At 30.6% G+C, this 19,766-nt stretch overlaps 1 protein-coding gene across 3 annotated transcripts in view; it reads right to left on the bottom strand.

Moving 5' to 3' along the window:
• The window catches only part of LOC123302135, a 40,131-nt gene that overhangs the window by 4,268 nt on the left and 16,097 nt on the right, over window positions 1-19,766 (bottom strand). For 2 of the 3 annotated variants that reach the window (XM_044884937.1, XR_006535495.1), the window contains exons 2-7: window positions 3,749-3,802; window positions 3,378-3,574; window positions 3,157-3,305; window positions 2,297-2,432; window positions 2,049-2,177; window positions 1,466-1,567 (exon numbers count right to left, since the gene is read on the bottom strand). In XM_044884937.1, coding sequence (XP_044740872.1) covers window positions 1,466-1,567; window positions 2,049-2,177; window positions 2,297-2,432; window positions 3,157-3,305; window positions 3,378-3,574; window positions 3,749-3,802 — 767 coding nt within the window. The remainder of the gene's footprint in view (window positions 1-1,465; window positions 1,568-2,048; window positions 2,178-2,296; window positions 2,433-3,156; window positions 3,306-3,377; window positions 3,575-3,748; window positions 3,803-19,766) is intronic. The other variant, XM_044884938.1, reaches the window with a different exon arrangement.

Below are 19,766 nucleotides of genomic sequence, written 5' to 3'. Positions count from 1 at the left end.
ATTCCGGTTAAACTTTCTATATGAGATAATTTTGATCCAAAAATAATTTTGATATGACGAATAATTTGGAAGATATCTGCTGAAATTCTTATAAAGAACGATGTTTCTGAGCGATTTCCGGTTTAATTTCGAAAAAGAAACATCCACTGATCAAAATAACTGAATTTGGAAAAAAACTGATCTAGAAACCGAGGAAAACTAGAAAGGAGATTTCGAAATAATTATGAGAATTGTCTTTCGGCTAAATTGCCTGATTTGGTGAAAGGCAACAGGACAACAAAAACTGTTCATGTTAGAAAATCCTTTTTTTAAAACTTCAGCCAATTTTGCCTTTTCGAAAACCATTTCCCAAATAAATTCTACAGTTTTCGTTATTTCATACTTAATTTCTTTAAAATTTCTATTTTGTTAATCAAACAAATTCAAAGAAAAAGCTTTAAGCATATTACATAACTTGGAAGCTGTTAAAAATATACATATTTGTATAGGCAATATAACATTCGTGTATTAAAAGTTGCCTAAATTAAATATTAAATGCAGTCTAATAACATTTTTTATGGCTAATCGCTAAAATAAACAAAATAAAATCGGGAATTAAGCTAAAATAAACTAAAAAAATAACCACGCTAAGTATATGAGTGTATCCACCCGCGCAAAAAAAGAGAGAAGAAAACTTCTTTTCAAATTACTCAAAATAAATCTTAAGGTGTTACATGTATAGGCAATAGTGCACAGCATTCTTGTATTAACAATTGCCTATATCAAATATTAAATGCAGTCTAATAACGTTTTTTGTTTCTAATCGCAAAAATAAACAAAATAAAATCGGGAATTTAGCTAAAACAAACCTCAAAAATAACCATACTGAATATGTGGGTATATCACCTCCCGCAAAGGAAAAAGGGAAGTAAACCTTTTTACAAATTACCCAAAATAAATCTTTAGATGTTAAATGTACATATTTATATAGGAAGATAACATTCTTGTATTAGAAATTGCCTATATCAAATATTCAATGAAGTCTTAAAACATTTTTTATGGCTCATCGCAAAAATCAACGAGATAAAATCGGGAATTTAGCTAAAATAAACTCAAAAAATATCGATACTGAGTATGTGGTTATTTCACCTACCACAAAGGAAGACGGAAGGAATCTTTTTTAAAAATTATCCAAATTAAATCTTAAAATGTTAACTGTACATATTTGTAGAGGCAATAAACATAACAGTCTTGTATTAATAATTGCCTAAATCAAATAATAAATGTAGACACTTTTTTATGGCTAATCGCAAAAATTAACAAAATAAAATCGGAAATTTAGCTAAAATAACCTTTAAAAATAACTATACTGAGAAAATCTTAAAATTATTTCAAAAATTCGTTTGTTAGGCAAAAATACAGCAAAAAAAACTCAAGATCGTTAGTTTTATGTTAAATAATTTCAAAAATTTGTTTTAGAACTCACATGCAGTAGTTTGACTAGCCTGATTATTGTTGAAACAGTCCAAATGCTTGAAATATTTATTTGCTGGCAGCACTGTGCCTTCTTGATCTTCAATCACAACACCTGGAAAATTCGAACAAATTAATACACGAATATTTTTCAAGAATCATAATTGAACGCTAACGTTTTCGATTTGAGGTTAGGTTAGAATGGCTGTCATGCGGTGGGACACACTTAGATCATAGGGTCCGTTGTGATACCATTAAGGGTGGATCCATCCCCGGCCACTGTTTCATGAACCATTTGGAGGTGTTTAAGTACAGCATGAGTGTTTTGACATCAACGGACTTCAGGTCTGAAAGGCTGACTCAAATGAGTCCATCTCCTTATAGAAAGACCTGGACAGTGACATATAAGATGAGGCATCGTTTACCCCCCCCCCACTGTGACAGCTCCTGCATAGTCTTTACGCCGTGGTAATATGGAATAAGTTTTTGAAATTACCGTCACAAAGTAAAAAAAATTACTGCATCTCAATACTTAATTCAAGAAAATAAGTACTTGATAACATGTTTTCTTGAAACTATTACTCTTTGAAACTTACCAAGTCCTAAATTTCGCCCAGTTTTTAGCCAACTTTTCGCGGCTGGTCGAATATTAAATTCAATCCATTCGCCAAAATGTTTATTATCGTATACGTAGATCATTTTGCTGTCAGATAAACGTCGTTTTACTGGAAAATAGAAAATTTATATCATGTTAATTTCATTCTTTGGTTCAAATGTCATAAATGCTTGGTCTGACTCTTCTAAGTTTCAATTTTGGCCACATAGGCGGTAATTTTAGACTTACCTCGATGTTTTTTTAATGATCGTGTATACCAGTAAATGGATACTCGAATTTGACGATCTTCTTGTTCCAAGAAATTTAAATTCGAATTGTCGCCACTATTTTCTTTGGTTGAATGATTTTCATTTTGAGTGAGATTCTAGAAAGAAAAATACGAATTAATTGTATGCGAAAAAGCGAAATACGTTAAGATCAGGAAGCACATTTTCATACCATGTATATATGAAATATACATAGTATATGTATTAAGTTTAGTCCCAAGTTTGTAACGCTTAAAAATAATGATGCTAGGAAAAAAATTTTGTCATAGGTGTTCATTAAATCACTTAATTAGTCCATTTCCGGTTGTCCGTCCGTCCGTCCGTCTGTGGACACGATAACTCAAAAAAGAAAAAAGATATAGAGATGAAATTTTTACAGCGTACTCAGGACGTAAAAAGTGAGATCAAGTCCGTAAATGAGCATCATAGGTCAATTGGGTCTTGGGTCCGTAGGACCCATCTTGTAAACCGTTAGAGATAGAACAAAAGTTTAAATGTAAAAAATCTTCCTTATCAAAAATTAAATAACTTTTGTTTGAAACATTTTTTCGTAAACATCACTGTTTACCCGTAAGGGCGCCAATTAGGCGGAAATTTTATAATATGTACTATACTTGATTATCAGTTATGTATGTGTCACATGTTTGTATGTGTAATGTGATAAAGAAATCAACACTGACTATGCATGGTATTTCAACAATTAACTCAGTCAATTGTTTGTTTTCACTTGTTAAGAATAGTATAAGCTTTTAGCTACTTCTTACTCAGGAAGAGGTAGCTTAGTTGTAATGGAAAAGGAGTCTTAATTAAACCTCAACGTACCTCTGGTGAGATCCTAAATAAACTAAGGGTAGCTTTTGCGATGTATAAATTGTATCCCTCCCTAGGGGATGATATATTTATATTAAAATACAGATTCATATTTGTACTATCTTTCCAAGTTTCTTCATCCGTATTCCTTGGAATTTCACCTAGAAATCATACAAAAAACAAACATCATCATTTTATTCAAAATTTTTGTTGAATGATTTCGGAATACTTACATTTTGGTATAAAATTTTGATATTTTTCATTAATTGCAAAACTTTTCGATGTACCCTTTGAAAACATGTCACTAAAATCGGGCATTGTATCAGAATTGAGTTTATTTGTAGGTGTCGACGTATCTAGAGACGACTCTGTTCGTCCAACCAGAAATAATATTTGTTTTTTTATTTCATTCTTGCGCGTTTCTTTGTCTCTGCAAATGAAAATATAATTTTTTTTTATAGAAAATTTCCTGCATGTTTTAATACAAATGTTAATAATTGAAAGCCGTTCAAAAGCAGCAAAAAAAAAAACAAAATTATTTTGAACAATTTAAAGCTATTTATCAAGCTTCAAAAATATAAATTTTTCATGCAATTTAGCTTACATTTTTTTATTCCATTGACGGTTTAATTTTTCATCCGTTTCAATATTATTATTACTGAAAAGTTTTTGTAATGAAAATTATTTGAATTTAAGAAAAACTAAATAATCGAAAAAGACCTCGCACAAAATAGATGTAATCTGCATTTCGGTCAAACTTTTTCAAATTTTGGTAAATCAAAGTTTAAGTCATTCTAAAGAAAAGTTCCCATGGCCACAACTCATGAAAAATGACAGGATTTCATGTTATAGCTAAATGTAAGTTGGAAAATGTACTCAATTGTACAATATATGGCACTGTGTGTATAGGCAAATACATATACAGATATGTATAACTACATGCATACGTGTGTTTTTTAATGTAAGGGTGTTGTTTTTTAATTCTTGTTTTTTTTTTAACAGTATGTTACGAAATTCAAAGAAGAAGCAGTGTTAAATGTTCAGTAGATCAATAATATGAAGTGTTAAGATCAATATTTGCAGCTACATATATACGAACATGATTTTTGATAATTAAATTACAATAATTTTTTTACAAATGAGTACATTTTCCAACTTTAATTTCGCGATAACTTGAAATCTTGTCATTTTCATGACTTGTGACCATGGAAACTTTTATTCCGAATGACTTAAACTATCATTTCCCAAAATTTGAAAAAGTTTGACCGAAATGCAGATTACATCTAATTTGTAGGAGGTTTTTTAAAAAAGAATCTTTATGGCGAATTGGATGGGTCTAGAGTTGATCTATAATTTGTTGATTTGAATGAAATATGTACTCAGGCCGTTTTTTTCCACGGGGATTCAAGCTTACCCTGAAAAATCATTCTTTGGAGCCATACCGCCATTCTACGCATTAAGTATACGACACTTAATTATTTTACGGTTTATATTACGTTCGACATATTTGGAAAAAAGTTATTCCTAAAAATAGAGAAATTTGAGCTAGGGATATATTAAAATAAGGTTATATTAGCAACCTTGTATTTTTAAAAAAAGTTAATGATTTATGATACGAAAAGAAATTGGGCCTCCTCAAATATATTCCTATCTAAATTAATGAATCATTTTATGTAAATGAGATTATGATATTTTATTTGTAAACAAAATTTGAAAATTTATGAATAAATTTATTGAGTTAGTTTTCACCGGAATTTTATTCTTACAAACAACACAAAAAAACAAGTTTTTTGGAGTGTTTTTTAATGAGGAAATATTTTATAGTAAATATTTAAAAAAAAAACACGAAATTTACAAAAATATCAAATGTCTGAACCGATAAAATATTTTATTTACTTCCATGTAATGGTATACCAGAGGTTCCAACCCCAATCGTGGTGACATTTTGGCATACCAGCTGGATTCTTTACGATCGTGCTTTCATTTTTATTCTTAGAAAGATGCTTAAGCTCCTGGTAACACAACAAATTCTAGTCACAGAATAGGGTATAATCGTTAGTCAAAAATAAATTATGAAATTTGAAAAAAGTTAAAATTTATGTAAAAATATCCTTAAATATTCTGATTTCGAGTCATAAAAGCACATTTTTCTTTTATAATTTTAAAATTAAAATCTTAATTTTTAAACTATATATCAAGTGACCTAAAACGCGGGCAAGCCCTGGTGTGATCGGTATGAAACCATAGACCATCAGTTAGTTCAGTGTTGACAGCTGGGTATAACATTATAATCAGTTGTCTATGAATATATCTGTCAAACTTATTTGTGTTATTTCATATAATGATACCCATATTACGTCATCAAATTGGATGCCCGCGTTTTTGACAGTTTAAAATTTAATTTAAGTTTTTGGCAAGAAAGCGTGTGTATTTTTCCGAAATAAATTTTTAGTGGCTTTTTATTAGCAAAATCAACATTTTGAAGTACTTTTTCAAAAATAGTAGAATACCCTATTGTATGAATTAGTAAATATTATGTTACTAGGGACTCAACTTTTGTTGGCAAAGTATGTGTTTATACCAAAATGGCGTTGAACTAATGAAATTTTTAGGTCAAAAATTCCAAATTTGTCTCCGTCTAGGCCATAAATTCCTGTTTTATCCTCCCATGAGCCAAAACCTTGGTGGTTTACACCAAAAAGTCGGTCTAGGACGAGCTCGCTTGATTTTTTTGATGTCTCAAAACCCGACCCGCCCCATTAATTTTCTTTCAAGGAGGGTGATTTTTTAGGTTATTAGTGACCAAATTTGCTGTGAGTGACCTTTCTTTCATCACCCTAGGATCATCATACATACGGAGGATATATGGAGTCTCATGTCTGAACCGATAAAGTATACATGTATTTTTTTTCATTAAAAATAACTACTAATTTATTTAATATATTTCAGTTTTTTTTTAATAAATTTTGCTTATTCATTAAAATATTTTTACATTTAAAAACAATTCTATTTAAATTTTCACTGAACGAACGATAACAGGTGGAATCCATTTATGAAAGAACAATATTCTAAACATTCTTAAAAATATATACTGTACGCTTACTTCTGGAAAATCTATACGAATTTATTTCAATATTTAAAAGGAAGCAATGGAAAATTAACAAAATTGATTCATTTTTATACTTCCTATCGTTTTTTTCTGAAAAGACAGACGAAATCATTTTTCCAAGTATCATTTTGCTTAAAATAAACATTTTTGCATGTGAGCACGCAAAAAACCGTAATTCTTCATTTGTCATCATTTTTCCCGAGAAATTCCAGCCTTATATTCGATAATACAAACAAAAGTACAATCTCACTAATTCGGCGTTTCAATAAACTGATACGTCCAATAATACAGCAATCGATTATTTTCGGCAGATTTTTCGGGTACGGTATCCTAACCTCTCACTTTAAACATATCTAAAAACACTCTCCATTAAATTATCTTTTTCCTTAAATCCTTTTCCAAGCTGAGCCGATTTTTAAGATCATCGCCAATTTTTAATCCCTAATTATTTTCGATTCGTTCTTGATATTAAGCGCCTTAAGCTTTAACTATTCGGGTATGAGTGGCATATAGATAAAATTATTTTCTACTTTTTAGTACAATCGAAGCTTGTCCCTTAAATATATCAAATATGGTGTAAGCGATGAGAAAATCAGGACAATAATTGATAGATAACAATTAAAAAAATCAAAAATAAAATTAAAAAATTTATAAAAAAATTTCTTTTTCGGACTAATGCATTTTTTGACATAAAGGTTTTAAATCGAATGACATGGGCGTAATATCTGCGGATGATGACTAAATTGTAAATCGAAACATATTCCTTCCGAAAAAAAAAAACAATCAAGAAATAAACGTATTGTACAATTTTAAAATAATAATAAATTACAAATAAAATTAATTAATAATCAAAAATTTTTAATCAATAAAAATAAATGTTTGAAAATAGCTATTTTTTCCTAGTTTTTGTCTGAAATTTTAATATTTGTAATGTTTAATATACAAGTTTCATGACCTATGTAACAAAAAATTGATTTCAGATTCCAAATATATATTATTAAAAGAATTATATTATTAAAATTTAATTGTTCTTGTAAAGGCTACGATTTAACCGTATTTGTAAGATATTTGATTCTAAAATTTATATTTTGATTATTGCAACCTGTTTGACACATGAAAAGTGCTTTTTAGTGATTTGCATATTGACCTTGAACAAGTAACACCTTAATGATGAGCTGACCACAGCTTTCCACCCCCCCCCCTGATATTTATAATTCCCCCAAGTGGCTCTGAGAGTCTCTCAAGGTTGTATGGTAATACGCATGATCTAAATAATTGAATAGAAATCCAATTAAACATGCCACTAGAAATACTTAACCGTGAATTGGCGAAAATCTTGAAAGCCAGGAAGCGCCTCTCTTACAACTTAAAAATTCAAAAAAGGAAGAAGATAATTCCTTGGCCATCCTGTACAATAAAAATTCTTAAGAATTGAGTGTTTGTGAGGAAGTCTAAATGATTTCCTAATGATAAAATGCAAAAGAATGACTATCATAAGATGTAAGAAGTTTAAATAAACATTCGAGTTTTTATCAAAAGAGATTCGTAATTATTATTTTTAGTCACATTTTCCATGAAAATATAGACTTATGCACTGTATGGAAGGTCAACGGGAAAGGATTGGGTTGTGCTATGAATCCACTTTTATAAGGTAACTGGCATAACCAGTTCCGTCCGCGCTATGCTTAGGGTAGCGAGTTCGATTCCCGACGTCGTAACACAAATTAATTTAATTAATAGTTGTGATGGGCTGGTGTAGTGAATGGTATATGCATGAAGGAGGTGCACTCAGCTTCTGAAGAAAATTGAGGAACTGATAAAAATGAAACTATCAGCGGAAAAGGTGGTAAAACACATATATGGTATCACAATGAGGCTGTATAGCCTAACTGTGCCCTTCGTGGACAGCCTATATAACCTAACCTATAATCACTAAAACACTATTTTTGCCAAGTCAAAGATCTTACAGCAAATTATAGGCTATTTCCAGGGTAAAAACCGCTTTTTCGACCATTTTTAAAACTTTGTTAATCTCTACAGCCCTAGAGTGTTAAAAATCGTCATTAAAGTTGGGTTATTGCCGAGAAAGTATCTTTTCGGGATGTCTACTTCCCAGAATCTCTACTTCCTTTTTTGTGTCGAAATACCATGGATTTGCAAGGTTTTTGAGGCTTTGCGTTCCTTTAAATTGACCTAAAGTTCTTTTAGATTGACCACGTTTTTGGAGTTGCAAAGCCACCTCCAAATTAAGCCGAAGTTTTTAAGTGGATTTTTAATGTTTTTAAACATTGGCGCATCTCTAAAACTCCCCAAGTTGAGCTGGAGGATAAAAAATTTAATTAGAATTAAGTTAATGAAAGTGCCTTTTAACAGTGTTAACACAAAAGACAAAGACTCATTTCAATTAAATAATAAGAAGCACCAAATGAAGGAGAACTATGACCTTAGTAATGGAGGTCGACGGCTCATGAGTTTTTTTAATTTTGTATAACGGGACGTAGACGGACAGCACAGGGCTGCGACGGACCCAGACGGACCTGCGACGAGCCACGGACGATGGACAATTCTTAGTAACTAGATTCTAAGATGTCAAATCGTATGTGTCGACCTCAGCGTCAGCTCTAAAGTACATTACATTATTATACAATAAATAAATATATGTTTATGTACTAGTCAATAGTCGCTACGTCGCTAGTGCTAGCTAGACATGCTAACCACTTTCATGCTATGCTAATGTTATCATTTTAATAACCCTTTCATACACGCGTTCTCATTCTCTTTTGATTTTTATCAAATATGCTATTCTTATAACAAAGTCGTGGATAAAGATTTGAATTCGCATTCTTTTACTTTATTTCTTATCTTAAGAGGACTTTCCTATTAAAAATTTTCAAAAAATCAATGTTACATAGGCATAACAATGTTTCGACAATCATTGGTAATTTAGAAACTAAGCCATAAACATTTTAGTCTTGTACATAGGCAAAAAGTATAAATTTTATTAGATTGAGAAGAAAATTAATGAGAGCATAAAACAAAGAAACTGACATTTAAATTTTAAAAATTTAATAATAAAAGTATAAGTTCATACGTGTGCACTGAAGGGTTAAAATATTTGTAAATATTTTCAAGTAGCAATACAATACAATGATAAACATAAGTAAGGAATCATTTTACACTAAGTTCTTTGAATTCATCTGATGAATCAAAGTCCTTTGTGTTGACCCAGGTCAGGCAAATCAAAGACCATATCAACCACAATATTTAAATTATAAATGGTGTGTTGTCCAAGTTCCCTTTGTGTTTCATGACGCGTCGATTCATTACCTTTTTTTTTATGAGTTTAAAGACACCCAAAAATTAAACGTTGAGTTATGTACGTAAGTACCTTGAAAAAATCGTAAAAAATTATGACATCCGATTAATTTAAGGAGCGACACGGCAAGTTTAGACTTGTGGTTGAAATTATTTGTACTTAATTTTGGATGATGAATTTTGTTATAACTTCATGAATGTAAACGAAAAATAAGAATACAATTTTTCGATATCTGCGTTGGTTTTCGAAATATCGAAAGCTAAATTATTAAACAAAATTTTCATTTTTCGATATTTTGAAAATCACTACCGGGCACTCTTAATTAGTCGGGCACAAAGGGTTTTTTTCAATAATTTATTAAAGTTTTAACTTTAATTTTAATAGACTTTTAGAACAAATCGATGAAAACATTCTATCATCTATCTACCGTTTTCCCCAATTAAATATGTCTAGTATTGAAGTCATTTATTTATTTAAATAATCGGACAATCCCCATAAAATTTTTAGAACGGATTTTCAGAAAAAATGTGGTCATTTGATTAGTCGAGTATTTTCAATGATCCAAAATCTATTTATGTGCTCTATATTTTAGAATGATTTTCGACGGATCTCGAAAACTAATCGATTTGTCAATAAATGAAGTAAATTTTTGTGTTGTTGAATCTGTGGGTAGGTAATTAGATTTTCTACGAAACAAAGCTAAGAACACTCTTGAAAAGGCTTCAAATTTCTTCCAATCATTTTCAGCGTAAAATCTCAAAAAATTGATTATCGAAAAATCGAAAAAAAAAAATTAAGCTGTCTTTGGTAAAATGAATCCAATATACATAGTCGTGCTCAGCTTTTGTCTCAAGCGGGGGGGGGGTGTATTAAACAGGAATTCTTTGACTGAACGGGAGCAAATCAGAAATTAGTTTTGGCCTTAAATTTGCATAAATTTAATAGTATTTTTGCTTAAAAACATACTTAGCCAATATGTTATCCAGGAACAGATGCAGGAATACAGCGGGAGGGGGAATGGTTTCTAAAAAAATCCAAATTATTGAGTGTTGGATAGTTTCCTTCTAATATTCAGGTAATTTGGGCAGTTCTGAGCAGCCACATTTTGTACAGACGTATTACTATTCGATGATTGATCTAATAAGATTACTTTCAATCATTGCCAGCATTCTGGTTGATTTCCTAACTTCCGGAAACATTAAGGTGGCAATTCTACCTCGATTTCCATTACAATTTCTTATCAATCATTTTTTTTTTAAATTTTGACTTGCCTTGTAAGCAATCACAAGATTTAAATATATAAAATAAAAAAAGTGTTACTTAATAGGCACCTGAATCTTCTTCGTCTGGGTTGATCATAATAATATACACATAATGTAATTATTTTTATGATCATTAACACTGCATGCTGTCACTGAGAATGTGCCTACCTAGTGCCTACTACCTAGTCACTAGTCACTACTGCACTGCCCAGAAACTACTAACTACTAATCACAAGTCAACTGTTGATTATACTCCAAGAAAGTTAGACATTTAATTACTTAAATTCCGAAACGAACAGTTTTTCAACGTAGAGTTACAGAGTTTTCATTTTTTAATAGATTTCCGGGACCCGTACTGTCACAGTACATAGCTCGGAAAATAACTTGTACCGATAAAAATTCAGCCATTAAACTTGACCTCAAGCTCAATGAAAAACTAAAGCAACTTCACAACTAGTAATCGATAGACACTTTAAATTAGAAAATTGTTATTTATTAAAAACTAGCTGTGAACTACCCGCTTTGCTGGGCAACATCCCCACTTGCACCCCTCCCTCCACATTTCCTTGCGTGGGATAACAGTTTTGTAATGTACACGTCATGCTCTTTTATTTGATACCCCACTTAGGTATATTTGTAAATATTCGATAATTCCTTCCCACTTTCTCGCTACACCTTTCTACCCTCCGAAGGTTAAAAGTAAATAAAAACAATAGATCTTTAAAGCTGGTTATATCGTGTCAATATTTGAGCTTAATCGATGCACAACTTTTTTATTTTTTGAAGCATATCCCTTTCAACCCCTATTTCAACCCCTTACTTTACTATAATATGGATGTATTATACATAAAAACCTTCCTTTTGAATCACTCTATCTATCGCATCAAAATCCGTTGCGTAGTTTCAAAGATTTAAGCGTACAAAGGACATAGGGATGTAGTGATAGTTAAAACAAATTAAACAGTTGATTCAACAAATTCTTTTTTAGTTTTTTTTATATAATTGATAAAACTTGTTGCTCCTCTCACAAATAGTACGTTGAACTATACCCCATATAACACATACTTTTCTAATAAATTAATGAGATGTGATAAAAAAATGAAAAGTATTTTCTTTTATTTTCTTATCACAACTCCACAAAAATAAAAAAAATATATAAATTGTAATGTGCTGGTGATTCTTATTTCTTATTGATCGTATGTCGGTATGCAAGATCAATGAGAATCATGGTTACCATCTCGTACATATTACTTATAGACAAAACAATAAATTATTAACACCTGACAATATTTTTGATTTTATAAATAGTTCAAGCAAATTAAACATTTGGTCCAACAAATTCTTTTTTAGTTTTTTTTATATAATAGATAAACCTTATTGCTCCTCTAACCAATGGTACGTTGAACTTACACCCCATATAATGGAGTGTAGTTCACTCACTTTTTACGTCCTAAGCACGCTATAAAAATTTCAGCTTGATATGTCTTTTCGTTTTTGAGTAATCGTGATGACAAACGACAGACGACAGACAGACAGACAGACAACCGGAAATGGTCTAAATAAGTGGATTTATGAACACCTATACCAAAATTTTGTTTATAGCATCAATATTTTTAAGCGTTACAAACGTGGGGCTGAACTTAATATACCTTGGTATATTTCATTTACATGGTATCAAAATGATAATAAACAGATAGTTTAGAATCATTTTGGTAAAATTTTAAATTTGATTAATTTTGAACTCTATTGTAATAGCTAATAACAAGCCTGTTTAAAAATACACTAGTTACGAATTGCTAATTTCCTTGGACTAATAGTCAACTGGTGATTAGTGACTACTGTATTTAAGAAAGCAACTCCTTATTTTTTTTCAAACCATCAGACATTCACTTCAGACGTTTAAATAAATATTAGCTTTTTATTAAAAAAAACCAATTCGTGAGTAGGAAAGCGCCATCACTAACGTCATATTTCCCTCTTTTTAGATTCTTCTTATTTGATGTTTTCTTTTTAAATGGGATTTTTGTCTTTTATGTTTTTGAAAAAAGGAGTTGGAGATGTCGATACCCTCAAAAAGATTCTTCCTTGACTTGAAAAGGCTGTGGAGACGCACAAAGTCGCAAAAACCGTGATTATCTATGATACTTCAACATACTTCCTTGAAACTTAAATCCAATTTACATACAAACCGATTTTTAACTCGTTAGCTCAATTTGGATGAGGTGCGCAAAATCTTAATAATCGGCCCCCTCTCCAGATGAGCTGAAATTCGGTATGTACGATTGTTTACTACTCTTTGATAGCGCTAGTTGATTTCAATGATTTAAAGGGAATTCTCAGTGGGAAGACCGCTTTCTTTTCGACATTTTTAAGATTTTGTACAACTGTTCAGTTCCTCCGAATCGAGCCAGAAAGTACCATTTGGGGATATAAATTTTCCAATTCATCTCTTCCTTTTTTATATCGGAATATCATTGATTTTCGATGCTTTTAACCCTGTTCTCAGATTTATAAAACAACCCAACTTAGTGCATGAGTCTATATTTTCGGGAGCAAATTATTATAAAAACGATGAAATAAATCCTAGATTTTTAATGTTTACTTTATTGAGTTTATTTATTTATTTTTTTCATTTTTTAAATTTTGTACACAGAGACTCGAGTAGCTTACGACTTTTAGTACAATCAAAGTAGATTTAAACGACATTAGTACGGTGACTAGGGAGATTCGCCTTCTATTCAACATTTTTCCATCAATTTCCGGTTTTGCTAGTCAAATTTGGGATTCAAATATGGAAAGCTAATTCAATCATTCAATTTCTCAGTCTCTTTTAAATCCAAAGTTATTGAAAATTAAAGGTCTAAATATTTAGATTAAAGGTCTAAATAGATTGCTCTTTATTCAGTTTTTTATCGCTTATAACGGTTTTCGGATATAAGGACCGTACAAGTACGTTATTTTCAATGTCACAATAACCGGTTTCGACTATATACGTAAACATTTGGTTACTCACTTATCAATTTATTGAACTGAGTCTGCGATTATGTAATACCTTGCTAAATCTTATTTTGACTGCAAATTTATATGAGTTAAACAATTTTTGGTAAAAATTTTTTCTCTGGTACGAGGCACCCGGATGAATAAAGACAAACTCGTGTACTTTGATTCGGATATAAGAAACCGCCTTTTAAACAAATTCGGGCAAGGTGAGGTGAGATTTAAGAATAGGGAATATGTTTTTTTTTAAATATTTTTAATTCATTGTTTACACCGTGATAACATAGTAAAAAATATAAATACTGTTTAAAAATGCTGTAATTAAGTGTTAAAAAAATATTTAAAATAGAGAATAATTTTGAGATGTTTAAACGCAGTACTTTTGGCGCTCTCTGTTGGTGACGTATTAATATGTGACCTGTCAATTTACAACACAGAATTTACACACGTTATTATTAAGTTTTCTAATAAAAAGCCGTAGAATAATATAAGTAATTAATACCATACAGTATGTTAACAAATCTGACAAGCCATATACCATGACGTCACGTCCGTTTTCAAATTTGAATTTCCATTTTAGAAATTTGAATTTCTCTCATTGAATTTGTACTTTTATTAATTAATTTTAAGTAATTAAAAAGATATTAATTACTAAAATAATGGTTTTGTTGAAATGTCTAGCCAATAAAGTTACGGACAAAAAATATTTGAACCAAATTTAAATTTCATGAATATTCAGTATTAGGGTAAATTTGGATTTTTGTTTATATTCCATGTTATGTAAAGATCACAAAAATCAGGAAATGGTTAGCCCTAGATCGTAATAATTGTAGTTGTAAGAGTAGGAACGTGTATGACACAAGAACGCACTCCACGATGTTATCTCATGCAGTTAAAGAACCTCTTATAAAAAAAAAAAACCATTCTGGTGTCTGTTCTGTTGTAAACTGCCTTAAGTGTCTGATTTCAATAAATTAAAATAATTTTTTATTTTGATGTAAAAAAAATTTACATCTCTAACTTTAAATGAAAGTTAACTGGCAAGTGTAAGTTCAAAATGTCTAATATTGTACACTGCGTATCAAAAATATGCTCTCCAAAAATTCCATTAATTTTTTTAGTTTTGTAAATTATGTCAAAATTGGTATTTTTGTTGAAGTAAACAACTTATCAGTTTTTTTAGAAGCATAACTATTTTTAATATTAAATCGAGTCTGTCATCGTGGTGACTATTAAGGTAGTTTTTAGAAAGAATCTAATAAAGTCTTACACCTAAGCTTGCCGTGAGAATTAAAAAAAAAAAAAAAAGAGGAAGGTGGTTTTCCTGGAAACGATATAAATGAAAATGTGTAGTTATGGGTGCTATGGAAATAATAGCTCAGTATTCTACGGACAGTCACTGTGAATCGTTGAAACAACAGTGTGAACTGTTAAATTGTTGTAAAATATATTAGTTGTAAATATATTTGAAAAGCAAGATTGTAAATTGATTTTGTATGTAATAATTAATAAACCTTTGTAATAAACATTAAACTATATCAAAGTTTTCAAAGAATTCATCCAGTGGTGTTTTATTGTATCGAACCTACAGGCGGTGGGAGGGTTTGTAAAACGCGTTACAATATTAACAAAAATGTCAGTCTTAAGAAACATCAATTTTTTATAGAATTTTCCACATTTTGTTACTTATAATAAATAATAATTAGAACTTGTTATTTTCATTTTTTTTTGTTTTTGTTTACTTTTAATCATGTATGTATACGATATTTATTTACATCAAAGTCTCTCGATTATAATTGACGATTTTAATATGATACATACAGCGTAAACTAAATATTGACAAATATCTGGTCCAGTAAGCTTAATTAAGGAGAATTGAAAAAAATACACTCAAACCAGGACTTCTAGGATTCATGCCAAGCGCCTTACCAATTGGGCCATTCGAGCTCTAGACATTTTCATTTCGACCGATTGCAAATTGGAACTACCAGACTAATGTCAGCCAAACCTTTCTTCCATTCTCTCTTTCTACGATAAACAAAATTTGTTATGTGTTTATTTTTTGCCTGTTTTTAGGACCAAATTCTTCAATTGCAAAGTTGGCTAAGAAAAATCTAGACATGGAAATTTAAAACAAACTAAGAACATGATTTTAATTTGTAGGATGCAGATTTTACGTCTCTTCTGAATAGTGTCTAGAAAATCGACCATTCTCAGCAGTGGCGGATTTACCGGGAAGCAAAGGAAGCAATTACTTGGGGCCCCGCTTGGACAGGGGCCCCAAAAAATGGCAAATTTTGAAAATACATTCGAAAATATGAAAAAATAAATAAATAACACATGAAAAAAAGAAAAAATCCATGTCAACAATATCGATCATTCATTGTCCCCAAACGATTTGAAATTAGTTTAAATCTGTATTTCCCGCGTATAGTTGGCGCTTCGGTCGCTCGTATTTGTGTCTTCGTCTGAACAGCTGTAATTCTAAAAGCATTATCGTCTCTTACACACAGAGTAATAGGTAATTATATTGTACCTCAGATTTCAATAACACAAAAAAACTCACTTCAAACTCACTTTGAAAAACTTGACTTTGATGATGTCATTTGTCAATTTGCGACTGAGAAAAGTAGAAAAAAGTTGTAATTTAGATAGTAAATTATAAGTTAACTGTAAAATATATTGATTATGCAAAATTAACTAGTTATTCATTATTTTGAAATATCGGGGCCCCAAAAACCTGAGGTTGCTTGGGGCCCCGTCAGAGGTAAATCCGGCACTGATTCTCAGGGTCAAAGTACTGTACTAAAAATACCTGGAGTATAATGATTTTTAAGCCCAGTGGTTCTAATATCATTTAACGCGTAAACTTGGATATTTGAACTTTGGGAAGAGTAAAATTTTATGTAACTAGTTCTAACTTTTGATTAGTAGTGTAAATAATTTATACACATATTTTATAGTATCCCATATGTATTGGGAACTTGCACTTAAGTGCTTACTACTCAGTCTATCAAATGTCTGACTAGTTTTTTTTTTTCTAATATAATATAAATTTCTGTATGTTTAGAATTCATAAGCAGTTATTCAATGAATTTCCACTTTGTATTATGCATACGCAATTGCGATTTTTTTTTTTTCAACTTTATGTTTGTCTATTTTTAAGTATTATAAAAATTTATTTTATACTATTTCGTCAACGAGTTTTTTGATTTTAGAACAAGCAATCATTGACTTTAGAGTTATATAGACTGAGTGTCAAACGATTTTAAGCCTGCCAACATCTGAGGTAATTGATAAGGTCCAAACATAGGGTATTATCGTTAGTCAAAAATAAATCATGAAATTTGAAAAAAGTTAAAATTTATGTAAAAATATCCTTAAATATTCTGATTTCGAGTCATAAAAAGAACATTTTTTTTTAAATCGTAATTTTTAAACTGTATATCACGTGACCTAAAACGCGGGTAAGCCGTGCTGTGATGTCATAGCGGTATGAACCATAGACCATCAGTAAGTTCAGTATAGACAGCTGGGTATAATATATCCAGAGATAATAAGTATTTATATTTATTGTAATTACTTGTCTATGAATATATCTGTCAAACTTATTTGTGTTATTTCTTGTAATGATACCGATATTACGTCATCCAATTGGATGAACGCGTTTTTGACCGTTTAAAAAAGGTTAAAAATTTAATTTAAGTTTTTGGCAAGAAAGCGTGTGTATTTTTCCGAACGAATTTTTGGTGGCTTTTTATTAGAAAAATCAACATTTTGAAGTACTTTTTCAAAAATAGTAGAATACCCTATTAATAAGAAAAGTATGCATTATATGGGGTGTAGTTCAACGTACCATTGATGAGGGGAGCAATAAGGTTTATCTATTATATAAAAAAACTAAAAAAGAAGTTGTTGGACCAAATGTTTAATTTGCTTGAACTATTTATAAAATCAAAAATATTGTCAGGTGTTAATAATTTATTGCTTTGTTGATAAGTAATACGTACGAGATGGTAACCATGATTCTCATTGACCTTGCATACCGACTTACGATCAATAAGAAATAAGAATCACCAGCACATTACAATTTATATATTTTTTTTTATTTTTGTGGAGTTGTGATAAGAAAATAAAAGAAAATATTCTTTCATTTTTTTATCACATCTCGTTAATTTATAAGAAAAGTATGTGTTATATGGGATATAGTTCAACGTACTATTTGTGAGAGGAGCAACGGAGCAAGTTTTATCAATTATATTAAAAAAAAAAACTAAAAAAGAATTTGTTGAATCAAATGTTTAATTTGCTTAATAAAATGTAGACACTGGTCTTATTGGAAAACGGTACATGATTTGTTTTCATAGATTTCTTCAAAAATAACCGTTGGATATTATTTTTTTGATAAATGTCCCTATATTATTTTGATAAATGTATTTTTTTTATGAATATCCCTAACTGACCTAAGCAATTACCTCAGTTGTTGCCACGTTTCTCACTGTACGAAAAGATAGGCGATTCGTAGTCTATGTATACTCTAAGGTTAATGCGAACAATAGATAAATTAATTAATTAAATAACTCTAGCCTCAATTTTAGCACCTCAGCTAAGAATTGAATAAAATTCCAAACTTGTATCCTATCTATTATTTATCTAACTTGGTTTTTCCTGTCAACGCGATATTTTCCTCATTCCGTAATTAAATTTTATGATTGAACCCTCATTTTCATACTTGGTTTACTGGATGCTGACATAAAATCGACTAATGGTCTAAAAATGTACCGCTTAGGAAAAATCAAGCCAGAGAAATAATATTTACATTTAATTTTGTTCAATATGTAAACTGTATATCATATCTGTAATAAAATTGCCTATAAATTAAAAAAAGTAAATTACTGTCGATACTTTTCACTACTTGTAGCCATGGATACCATACTACGGAATTTCACGCAGTTCGAACTACTATCCTTTACAAAAATACATAATAGCAGCTACTTGACCTCTTTGAGGAGTTGTAGGGAACCATCGTGTGTTGAGTAAGAACAGCAAGGGAGAGTTCATCCGATCTTTAAGAAAATAACTCTTCTAAGTGAACCAAGTTCCTAGGTCGAAGAAACCTACATGAGGGTGAAGGGGGTAGGTAAGGTTAGTTTATATTAGCCTTAGCTTACACTTAGGCTTTAGAACCCATTGTGATACCATATATGTGTTTTACCACCTTTGATAATTTCATTTATCAGTTCCTCAATTTCAGAGGCTGAATGCACCTCCTTCATGCATATACCATGCACTACACCAGCCCATCACAACTATTAATTAAATTAATTTTGTTGCGACGGCGGGAATCGAACCAAACCCTAAGCATACCGCGGACTTAATTGGTTACGCCTTAACCAACTGAGCTGATATTGTAACTAGGGTGGAGGGGTGTAAGGTTAATAAAAAGTTATGAACGGAAAAGGGAAAAAAGTCACGAAACATACAAGATAATTGTACAAAAAAATTTGCCCTGAAAAATAAGAACAATAACGAGTATAATATATTTTGGTTTTCGCCTAGATTTTGCGATTTAACGTCTGCTGACTCCTGACTTCTGTGTTACCAAAATATTATTCGATTTTTATCACAAAAATTTTAAAATTAAAATAATATTAAAAGATATTATATGCTCACTAAAACACTTTATTAGGCAGACATCACTAAAGAAAGAGTAAAACCACTAGTTCTAATGGCAAAACCACTGAGTTGGCAACAGTGCGATCCAGAGAATACGAATACATGACATTTTAGCACAAAACACCAACATTGGGGCAAATTTAAAAATAACAATGAAAATTTAACACTTTTAGTATGTGCATGATTCGGTATCCCTTAAATTGTAAACGAGTTTTTGATAGCGTTTGACGGGTACAATAAAAAAAACATAATTGAAGATGAA

Source organism: Chrysoperla carnea, chromosome X (genome assembly GCF_905475395.1).
Source record: "Chrysoperla carnea chromosome X, inChrCarn1.1, whole genome shotgun sequence".
In the NCBI taxonomy this organism is placed as follows: Eukaryota; Metazoa; Arthropoda; class Insecta; order Neuroptera; family Chrysopidae; genus Chrysoperla; species Chrysoperla carnea.
The sequence above is the reverse complement of the archived record's forward strand: the minus strand, read 5'-3'. Positions and strand labels throughout refer to the sequence as shown.